We start from the raw sequence: 12,113 nt of genomic DNA, 5'->3' as shown, positions 1-12,113 counted from the left end.
CATACTGGGAAGCTTCTAGAAGGGTGGACCAGAGAAATGAAATCAGTAATTGCTTTTCAAAAGTACCGTTGGGCTACTGTGTGAGGGGTAAGGAATGGCTTGAACATTGTAGGGCCTCTTTATTTTTATTTTTTCTGCCAATCAAAACAAGACATGGTAGTGGCTGTGGGGAGAGGGTGAGTAACTCTGTTTTGAAAGATAATATGTGATAATATAGTCTTTTTCTATGGCTTCTATTATCTAAGCGAGGTAAAGCTAGCTGGTGGTGTGGCTTTTGAGAAGTTAGGAGAAGATAGGCATGGAAACGTGACCAGAGGATGGAACCATAACCAACTAAGAAGGACGTGTTAGGATCGTGAGGTAGGAGGACTTAAGCCATGGTCCCAAGATCACGTGTTGTGGTTTTATTCTACTGTATTTAGCTTTTCAGATAGACATCTGATTTGCCTGCGGTAGAGTAATACTGAATTAGTATGGTACATGAGCAACTGCACTGCAGGATTCTGAAACCTAATCTTGGTGGAAGGAGTAGGGGCAAGATGCCCCGGGGATAATAAAACGTGTATGTTATGAATATGGCCTCTAGATTGCCAAAACCCCACTGGAGCAGAAATGGAAAAAGCCAGCCGAAAAGTAGGCTGGGGATTCAAAGTCACGTGATTGACAGCGAGCCTTTGGAAGAGCAAGAAATGACCTAGAACAGATAGTCACAGATGTGGGTGATAGACCCAGGTGCTTCTTTGTGTCCCTTGAGTGTTTCTGCGGTAGCGCTTGACACTGATAGTTGCCAAAAAAAAATCACAAATGTGAGAGCAACCATGGACCCTGACAACCATGAGACTTGGCTGAGACTCCAGTGTTTGGAGTCGGGCTTCCACAGTTACAGCTGTGATTCCCACAGTGTACTTGGAAATGAGTGAGGTTAGAACATTTCCTGAGCTTTGGGGCCAGCGATGATGCCCCATTTCACCCTGTCTCTTTAGAGGCAAGAAATTCTCACATGGTTCCCCAGCTGATTGGAGGTTTTTCTAGGTGCTTCCCTGGGAGTTACCTCCCTAGAGATCAGCAGGCAGGGCTGTCACTCTTGGGTAGCAGCCAGCTCCCAGTGAATTCCTTCTATGGCCTACTTGTCAGTATGAAGTCTGAGTTTTAATTTTGTGCAGGTGGAGGTCTCTTTTGCTATGGACAGGATAAAGGTGCTGCGCAGGCTTCTGTTTTCTAGGAAGGCAAGACAAACCCCAGGTAGGGGACCGTGTGAGACCAGGTGCCTTGGCTCCTCAGCCTGGCTTCTACAGATACCAGGAGTGCTTCCCCCCACTCTTCCCTATTTTTGACGTCAAGCGGAGCCAGCGGAGGAGCCTCACAGCTTGGGCGGTGGAGAGCCCAGGGAGAGTGGCAGGGAGAGGGAAGCCATCGCAGCAACAGCTTGGAGAGGGAGCTAGCTATCCCTTGCCCGCAAAACAGGCACTAAAGCCGGGCTGAGGGAGACCTGCGGGCTCAGGGAACCGCGGGGTTACTGCAAAGAGGGGCGGGGAAAAGGCGGGGGCGCTGCATGCAGCGCGCTGGCTCCAGCGGTGCCCGCGGGGAATGTGACATCAGCGGCGCCGGGCGCTTGCGGCTGGAGCAGGCAGCTCGCCTTGGCGGCCGCACGGTGCACACCTCGCCCGGGGGAGGACTCGGAGCCCGGCAAGCGGCCGGGATGTCGGCGAAGGAGAGGCCAAAGGGCAAAGTGATCAAGGACAGCGTCACCCTCCTGCCCTGTTTTTATTTCGTTGAGGTGAGTTGGCCCAGCGCCCTGGCATAATGCAGATCTTTCCGGACAGCTCCGGAGCGAATTCGGGTCCTGGGCAGGATTGGTGACTACACCGGAGCACCGGGCTTGAGCCACTGCCATTCCTAAATGCTCGACCCTCTTCCTTTCCTCCCACAGGTTTTTCTCCAGAGATCCCTTGAGTCTGCCTGTGGACACCTGCCAGCACCGACTGGTTATCACTAGGGGCAGCTTACTGGATGGCCTTCCAGGAAGGGATACCTGTGAGAGTACGGGTCTAGTTTTTGGCCCTGCAGCGCCAGTGTGCACAGCATATATCAGTGGCCCAGAGGGGCCATGATGCCTGTATTTTGAAAATCGTGTTTTTCAATTTGCTGACTATCTCTAGAACTCTGTGAGCTTTTGGTGAGAATTCAAATGCATACAGTTTTGCCTAGACTGTAGAACCAGAGATGTTTATGTGGTGTTAGGATTACCGGTGGCTTCTATTAACCCTCCTAAACCCTTCTCTTACTATAGTTGCTATGGTACTTCATCTGCTTCTAAAATTGGGTCATTTCTAGATGTCAATCACCAAGCGACTGGCCGTTAGCCATGGTGTGTGTGGGTGTGTGCATAGACACATACATATATCCATGTATATATGTATACAGCTCAGTGTAGATACATGTATAAACAAGTGAATATATATTTCAAATGTATGACATCATCTGAGTTCACATTTTTTTTTTTTGTATCTGTGCTTTTATTCTGACCTGAGCAGTATTTCGGTTAAGCAATTAACATGGGGTTGCACTCATAATGAAGTCCTGACTTACCTAATGCAGCATTTGAGGGAGGAACAGTTTATGGGAGGGGTGTAAAAGATTGACGGGTACAGGATTCCGTGTACTGTGATCCATTGCATTCGGAAGGCATTTTTAAGCAAGGGGTTTGTTAAATTACAGGTGAAGAGAGAGTGCATTTAGGAAAATCTAGCAATTAGTTCTAAGGGTGAAACTGTGGTCTGTGTAATTACATCTCAGGTTGAATAGAGAAATCTGAAATGATTGCTGCATTATAAAGAGCCTTCCTTCGTTGTCTTTTTAGCCAAATATGGAGGTTCTCACTTCCAAACACAGATAGCAGATTCTGTATTTGGTGACTAAGAAGCTTATCTGGATTGGGGAAGAGCTACTGTCTTGAAACTTGGAGAATAAATATTCTGTCAAGGCTCTCCTTTGATATTGCTATATATCTCGAAGTTTCTTTTATGATCCATGTATTTTTGAAAGATTTAAGTTTTAAGTTTTAAGAGAGGTGTATATGACCTGCCTAAGTTTCAGAGAAATGACCTGTGGCCCCTTCCCTTTATCTAGGACCTATAGAAAAGGAGCAGAGAGGAAGAGGGACAGAAACGGCGGGGGAGGGGGTGTTGTTTGCTTAAAATTATTATTTCATCTGTTGTCGTTTTCACACAGAATCTTGAAGCTATTGCTTAGGTGATTGGGAATGTGGGCCTAGAAGGCTCCATGGATGGAATCAAGGAGTAGGACTCTGGGCAGCCTGCTTCTAGGTCAGTGGCTAGACCACTTGTCGCACTGCTGATATTTAGTGGTGTTTTGTTTTTTCTAAAGCACTTTTAATCACATCTAAATCTATTATGTTTATTGGAGAGAAATTAATGAGTTTGTGAGTCTGTCCCTAAGAAATACTCACCTGAGGTCAGCTGGAAGCTGACTACACCAGAACAGAACTGTATGGCTTCCAAGAACCTCAGTGAATGAGGGTACAAACCAAAAAATTCAATCATTCTCTTAAAAGAATTGGACTGCCTACTCTTGAGGAACTTTTCATGGAATATATACCCTTTAACCTAGGATCTTAAAAGTAAAGTTATTTTATAATTCATGGGAATTGTGTCTCTAGAAAAAAACACTCTTACAAATGTTACAAATATCTTACAAATGATTTTCAGGAGTGGAAATCATTCTTTTTGCATTGGCCCACTCTGACACCCTCTATGAATTCATTAAGCCAGAGAAGTTACAGAGCGATCACTTGAAGACAATCGTTGAGTTTATTATAAGATTTTTCTTTGCATGTTCTTATTTTGGTTTTTTGCTTGTTTGTGTTTTGAAATGGGATGTCAAGGGAGCCCAAGATGGCTTCACACTAATTGGTAGCAAGACTGCCCTTGAATTCCTGACCCTCCTGACTCTACCTTCCGCAAGCTGGGATGAGAAGCATGCGCCACTGAAGTTTAAATGGGTATCTATAACACTGTTTTGAGGGCGGTAATAGACTTCTAATAGAGACCTCCAAAATTGGATTGCAAATTGTCTCCCTAAAACTTGAATGCATGATGAACTTCTAAGGAGGTTGTGGAAGATGGGAGAAGGCATCATTCCTCCAGCTATTTAGGAGCTGGCAGCAAACCCAGCTCCTTAGAAGTGACTCATTTTGAAGCTAGTGGGAGGAATCTGCAGGATGAGTCTCTCTTTTGCAAGATGAATAAACAGAGCTTGGATTAACATATCAATTAAAAGCACTAGAGGAATGGCCCTTAGCTTTGGGACATAGTTCCCCATGACACAGTGATTAAGATAGATTGACAAAATGCAAGTAAATCTCCTTCTATCATATATATCAGCGTAGATAGAATAATTGAAGTAACATAAAGTCGATGAGGGCTCGTATTCAGGGGAAAAAATATTCAGGTCTTGTGATAGCAGGAATAAGGCTGTCTTTCTTTAAGGCATGGGCCATTTTAAATTGTTCTTTGCTTTTTGAGTTCTTTATATAGTTTGGATATTAGCCCTCTATCGGATGTGGGGTTAGTGAAGATTTTTTTCCCAATCTGTAGGTTGCCCATTTGTCTTATTGACTATGTCCTTTGCCTTACAGAAGCTTTCCAGTTTCATGAGTTCCCATTTATCAATTCTTGATCTTAGAGCACGAGCCATTGGAGTTCTGTTTAGGAAATCCCTAACCCCCATCCCCGTTCCCATGAGTTTGAGGCTCTTTCCACTTTCTCTTCTATTAGATTCAGTGTATCTGGTTTCATGTTGAGGTCCTTGATCCACTTGGACTTGAGCTTTGTGCAAGGTGACAAATATGGGTCCCTTTTCATTTTTCTACATACAGACAGGCTTTCTTTTTTTTTTCCATTACACAAAGGAATTTAATTTTTATTTAATTAATTCTAACGGTAATTTTTCACTTGGACGGGGGGGGGGGAGGGTTAAAATAAACCTAGATGCAATTCAGTCAGGGAAATAGCAACATTTGGTTGATTGGGAACACAATGGACATTAAAGATAGATTGACCTGGTTCAAACATCACCTGTGCCTGTGCCTGTGCCATGTCATGCATAATTTTGACATTAGCTCTCTTGTTGCCTATTTCTTTTTATGTTATATAAATCACGTAGTCTCAATATGAATATACATGTATTCATCTATAATAGAAAGCAAGATGCCTATTTCTTAACTATAGAGTACACTCCGTGGTTAAGGCGTCATGCCTGTGTTAAGATGGCTACAATGTGTTCTTTCATTTCTTTTTGTACAATTGCCCTTGACCTGAAGTAGATTCTTTTCCCCTCTACGTTGAACAAGTTCTACTTCATTAACTTACACTGTTCCCCAGAAGCTGGCACCTCCCAAGTTTCTAGAAGAGGTTTGAGTTTCACAGGGTCCCTGGAATCAGTCTGAAATATTGGTCATGGGTAGGGACAATGGAATGCTCTTAGCTTTGTATACAGAATACGACTTTTCCTTGTGAAGCTGTTAGAAGAACATGCACCTTCTAGCTCTGTCTTCAGTGGTTCTGTGGTAGAAAAAAGCCAGTGAGTTGTGGGATGGCTCAAGCCCAGTGACCTGACTGCAGTCCCTGGCATCAACGTGGTAGGAAGGTAAGAAAGAGAGGAATGACTCACTCCCACATATTTCCCATTTACCTCTGTATCAAAGTGTGCAACACACACACATACATGCATGCATGCATGCACACATACATACATATACAATAAATAAATAAATGTAATTTCCAAAAAAAGAGGACATTGTTGTCTAAATTTTTTAAAAATCAATAGATAGAAATTAAATAACATAGCCAAGCTTATAAAGCAATGTTTGAGGCAGAATGGGTACCAACTCAAACTTCATGGTCACCATCGCAGACCTGTACACTTCACTTACAGAGAGAACACATGCAAAGTGTACAGCAAAGTGACTCCCTCTGCTTCTTCTCTGTTAAGAACAAGAAGATGGCACCTGGGAAGCTGGGCTGGAATGATCACTTGAGTCCAGGAGTTTGAAGCCAGACTTACCAATCTTTTTTTAGATACCAACTCAAAAAAAGAAAACAAGCAGATAAACCAGCAACAACAAGACAGGAAGATATGGTAAGGTATAAGCACATTGTCAAAGGTGAGAGAGACATGCTTTCTCAACTCAGCTGTCCTCAGCTGGAAGATGCTTAGCACAAGGACTTAGCAGACAGTGCGCACACCCCATGCTGTCTCACCAGCCAGCAGCTAGTGTCCCCAGGCTAGACAAGGAGCAGAGATGCTTCAGCCCACTTACTCTGGCAAAGCGCCTCTGTCATCCTGTGGGCACACACCACACTGTTCAGCTTCAAAGTTCAAGCAATCTTATCCTGGTTCACAACCACACTCCACAGTAAGTTATTAGGCAGGATGTTGTTGTTGTTGTTGTTGTTGTTGTTGTTTCTTTTATCTTCTGTTTCATTGATAAAAGGTTCATGGTTGACAGTAACATCCTGTGGTAATTTGCAAAGCAAGATGTCTTCTAGAATAGTACTCTACTTTATGGATTATTCAGTTGAATAATTCAGTTTTCCACTGTTCAACATGGGAAAAGAAAGGCCAGCTATGGATAGACCAGACCCTTAAACAAGAAGATATCCAAGGTAGTATTCTATTAAACTGAAAGTAGGCCAACATGTTCTTGCATTTTAACTTATGAAGCCCTTTCCAAGTGATAGCTGTCTCTCCTATGCTGGTAATTGCTAGCTGGTGGAGCATAGCTAGCTAGCACCAGCCAAAGGCTTTAATCACTGAGTCTTACATTCCATGAAACTGGCTGTTTGCGTGGCTCTTCTTTATGTTTGGCCCTACAACAACCCCCCTGTGCTCAGGCTCATAATCTTTTTCTCATTAGTCACACTGCTCAAAGATCATTCAACATGTAATGTAAATACGTAATAAATCATTTGTAAAGTCCCCAGATGGAAATGTATGAGAGTGAAATAAATGGGAGGCACATTTCTTTTTACTTAAACATTGTTCAGCTTTGTAGTGTACTTTTCGATCTGTGAGATAATGTTTACCTGTTGAAGAGGGAGAAATGTTTAATGTATTTTGAGGGGATATCCATAAAGACAGGACTGAAATCTTTTGTTTTATGTAAATACATACATGTCTTCAAAACTCTGCACCCAGACACATATGAGCATTGGGGATGTGAGAAAATTATGTGAGAAAATACAAAACAGAATCAGAAATATGCAACCAAGGGTTTTTTAACCAAAAGATAAATAAAATTATTTCTTTGGAGCAATTTTCAAGATATTGATATCTTAACTTTAACTAACATGAATCCACAACGTTTCCATGTCCCTGATCATCTTTCTGTCAATTTTATATAACTTATTTGATCTTTCTGTAAAGTAGTTTATTTTTACATGAACATTAATATCAGCAAGAAAAATAGTATCACAACATCACTGAGTTTCCATGTACCAAAATAGTAACTGTGAATTTTCTCATCTTTTCTGGGTTGGATAGAGATAGTCTCTTCACAAAACTGTTCTAAACTCTGCCAAGTGCAATGAGCTGGCAAATCACCCCTCCCCCATTGGTTACAATCCACAAATTGATGCAAAGGGAAAAGCAGAAGAGAAGAGAATAGATTTCTAAGTCCTAGAGATAGGTTTAAATGAGGACTCTTCTCCAACAGCAAGTTTTAAGCACACAACCTTCTGTTAGTGACTTCTCTCTCCTCTTCAAAGGCACCATTTCTACCCTTTCTCCGTGAGTAAATGTCCTACAGTTTTATGTCACGAAAGTATTAGTTCATTTTTGTCAGCTTCAAAGAGAGTTATAATGGTAGTGCTGTTGATGATGGTGGTGACAATGATCATCATCATCACAGTAATAATAATAATAATAGTAATAATAATAATAATAATAATAATAATAATAATAATAAAGTTTAGTGAATTTCATGTGTTTTTTATGTGGCAGAAGCTTTGGTTACATTATTACCCATCCTCAGAACCATTATACGAAGGAGGTAGTTTGTTCTTGTTGGTTTAATTGGTTTTTGTCTTGTTTTGCTTTTTGTTTATTTGGTTGTTTTTTTTTTTTGTTTCTTTTATTTATTTATTTATTTTTGTCCAGATTTCAATTTATATCCCAAGCTTGCCTCGTCCTTAGACCTTACAACTCTAAGCTCTCAAGTGTCAAAATTATGCCTAGCCTCAAACAAGGCATTATTATCTTTGCTTTTTGAATAATAAAATGTAGCTCAAAGAGATAAATATCTTTGCAGAGACAGTACAGTTAATGGAAGAAGCCAAGATTTGAATCAGGCCTAGTTTTGCTCACATGCTGTGATTGTACCATGACACACCATGCATGCTTCCAGTAAAAATGCTGGATTTAGTGATGAAGTAAAATAAAGAGATGTGCCTCTCTTTGACTCAGCCAGCTTCATGGAACTAGAGGTCATGTGATTAGATAAGTCTGGTTGAGAGTTTGTCATAACAGAAGAATAAAATTTTTCTGTGAATTCCACTACTGAGTTTCATTTTGCTGGTCTTATTTCCTGTTTGTTGGTAATTGATTTTCTTCTGGCATGGATATTTTGAAGTCCATGATCCATGTGCACTTGCAAAAATGTCTCCTTTTAGCCGGAACAAATGGTGTTCATCAGGTGCCTGTGGAAATTAATGAGGAGCTATACTCAGGATGGAAGGGAAGCCTTTGAGCTGAGCTTAAAGGAAGTGGAATGGGTAGGATATGGTCACAAAGTAATGAGGCTGGATAAATGACTTATAGTAAATAGATACAAAGTGAAGCTGAAGCAAGCATGGTTAGGAGAGAGATCTTAAGAAAACTGGAGGTAGGAGTGAATGCATGGAAGATTATTGGAGATCTAACCTGTGAGCAAGCTTTGGAGGCCTCTTTAGTCATCAGAGTGTCTAAGATGACTTAGATGACTTGCATTTGAGAAACAACAATTGTTTTTAATTCTGGAAATACATATCAATTGTCATTTACAGAAAAAGTGTCCCTTTGGAGTGCATAAATACTATAATATACAGGAGACTGGACTTTCCACCAAACACTCTCTTGTACAAAATACAGAATTAAGCACTCTCATTAAAGAATTAACTGCATAATCCAAAAACTTCTGATATGGTTCTGTCATCTATAAGAAAACTATTTTAAAAGGTTAAAGTTAACTAAAGTTATGTATGGTTACTATCAGACCAAGACAAAAGTCTCCTAACCTCTGTCGTAGGTGTCTTTTCTAGTTTTTATGAGTTTTTAGAATTATTTTATTAAACATATGTTATTTTTGAGGATTTGACTAATGAATATAATGAGCTTTGGTTATGTCCAACCCCACTCCCCAATTCAGTTCCTTCTAGCCATCTTTCATATCCCCCTCACAACTGCATATCATCTCTCCTTTTCAAAAAAGTAACATACTGAGTCCTGGGAGTAGGGGCCACAAGCCTGAAACAAATGGACTAACTCTCAATCAGTGACCATCAACATTCACTACTTCCTCAGCTAGGAGCTGGTGAGCCCCTACATTCATGCTGAGATTTTGATGGGCTTGGCTTGATCTTGAGCAGGGAACAACAGCTGCTGGGAGCTTATGTACCGTCCTCATGAATGGCCCTGTACTGTCTGGAAGACACTATTTCCCAGTAGCCCCCCAACTCGCGCCTCTACAGCCTTTCCACCTTTTCTTCTACCATGTTTCCATTCTTTCTGAGAGAATGTTCTGGTCTGAGTCAAAGCTCATGCAGGTCATTCTAACTTGGCACGTGGATGAACTGTGCTTGTTGTGAGCACCCGCTTCTCTGCATCTTCCACAGCATCACACTAAACAGTATGTTATGGCAGTCAGGACTGGACCTGCTCCTTTTCTGAGTTATTATCCCACACGCTCACACCCTTCTATTGTGAAGTATGGATGTATACAAAGAAGAAAATACTAAAAGTTATATTTCCCCATCAGATTGCCAAATTGTTCACATAAAATTTCAAAACTTCTTCACTGGATATTAATGCAATCTCTTCACAGACATAGCTCAGCATTAGAGCTTTTAGAAAAGTGTATATAAAACCCTGGGTATGATCTCGGTACTAAGAAAAACAAAAAGAAAAAAAAAAGTTTCTACTATTAGTCTTATTTTATTTCATACATTCAATGAGAGTTTACTAAAAATTTCTTTCTGGAAAGAGTCACTCCAGTAATCCTTAGATATTGTTAACATCCAGCTAAGAGACACATCATGAGCAGTTAGTAAATAAGGTATTTAATTGGTAAGTAGATAGTGTGTGGAATGGAAACATTTGTACCTGTAAAGGAAATGACAGTGAATGCTATATCAGAAATATTGCCCTGCCTTTTGGAATATTAAAAGACTGGACATTAGTGTCAATATCTGTTGTCTACATGAGCTCTCATTTTAAAACTATACTTATTGTATCATTTGATGAGAAAATCCAGTGGCTGTTTAAGAGAAAGAGAACTGGAATATCCGGCATATGTCTGTATGGGTCCTCTTTTGAGATGAAATCTATAATTAGAAGTGAAAAACATCACTCTATCTCAGTATATGCTAGCTTTACTTGTCTTTAGAAGATATCAAGAAACATTTGCTCAACATCACCCAGCAGATGGTATACAAAGGAAAATGGTTCCATATTAAATTTTAAAGTTCCTCAGTTATTTAGGGAAGGGGTAGGTTGATGGTAGATGTTTCTAAGAAAGGACAATGGGCACAGTGATTACAAACATGAACATAGGAGCTCATGCCTTGAGTTAGCAATCCAGCTACCAGGCTGAATAACTTCACAAAAATCATGTAATTTCTACACGCTCTGTTCTCTTATCCATAAGATGTCTGTAATAGTAGCCTCCTGTTCCTAAAAATGAATCATGAAGCTTGCCTGAACCCAAACATGCAAAATCCTATAAATAGCACCTGTCTAATATCAGATGCATTAAATTGCTCTTAGTCCCATATTTTTGAAAGTCAGCTGTATGTTACAGGAAAGAGAAATTATGCCCATAAGAAAAGATTTACAAAGCAATTACTTTCAACACATGAAATACTGGTCCCCAGCCTCAGGCCTTCATCTCTAATTTGGTTTCAAGAACAGAATTCTTTCCAAGACAATGCACATACTTCGGTGTCTAATCATGGATGAGAAGCCAATCTTCAATGCCTGGGGTTAAGGCTGCTGCATACAAAACCCAGCCCCTGAGCCTCATACTAGATCAATATTCAGGTAATAAAGCAGCCACTAACTGTTATATTAGGCTTTGCTATTAAATCAATGAGAGATTATAATTAGTCTTTTTAGAGCTACAGAAATACAGTTTATATTCAGGCATAAAGACATAGAAGAACATTTCCTGTTAACCATTACTACTATTGGGAGGTCCAATTTAAATCTCTTGTGTTCTTGAACACTTACAAAACTGTTAGAGTTCAAACAGTCCACTACCAAAACTTTAGAAATTGGAAATAAATTATTTCTGTTGGTGTGTATGGTTAATATAAATGAGACTACTTTTAAGTAACTACAATATAAGACTATACTGTGTGTGTGTGTGTGTGTGTGTGTGTGTGTGTGTGTTTACATGATAGGAACAACCTAAGCATATGCCATCTCCATTCAGATCATCCACATAGGCATTAACTTATTCTATGTTGAGGATCATATATATATATATATATATATATATATATATATATATATATATATATATATATATATATATATATACATATATATACATATATATATACATATATATATGATATATATATGAAGTAGAGAAGTAAAAAGAAGTTTCTCTACTCTAAATACCTTGTTTGAATAAAGGATATCTGCAAAAGTGCAATGTCTATCACAAATAATGAGGATGCTGTGATCCAAGCATTTTCTGAACACCATGATGTTCCTGACGCAGGACTCCAGGAATAGTTCCAAAAGCCAGAAACCTTTTAGAGCCTCCACTGTGCCCAGTATCTAATATATTAAAAACAATTAACTAAGGAAGGTAAAAGTGGAGACAAAATCAG

At 40.0% G+C, this 12,113-nt stretch overlaps 1 protein-coding gene across 1 annotated transcript in view; it reads left to right on the top strand.

Moving 5' to 3' along the window:
• Nucleotides 1-1,248: 1,248 nt before the first annotated feature.
• The window catches only part of Plppr4 (phospholipid phosphatase related 4), a 38,661-nt gene continuing 27,796 nt past the window's right edge, over nt 1,249-12,113 (top strand). The window contains exon 1 of the mRNA XM_031375291.1: nt 1,249-1,777. Coding sequence (XP_031231151.1) covers nt 1,553-1,777 — 225 coding nt within the window. The 5' untranslated portion in view covers nt 1,249-1,552. The remainder of the gene's footprint in view (nt 1,778-12,113) is intronic.

This window comes from Mastomys coucha, unplaced genomic scaffold (genome assembly GCF_008632895.1).
Source record: "Mastomys coucha isolate ucsf_1 unplaced genomic scaffold, UCSF_Mcou_1 pScaffold16, whole genome shotgun sequence".
Lineage (NCBI taxonomy): Eukaryota > Metazoa > Chordata > Mammalia > Rodentia > Muridae > Mastomys > Mastomys coucha.
This window is presented reverse-complemented; position numbering and strand designations above follow the sequence as displayed.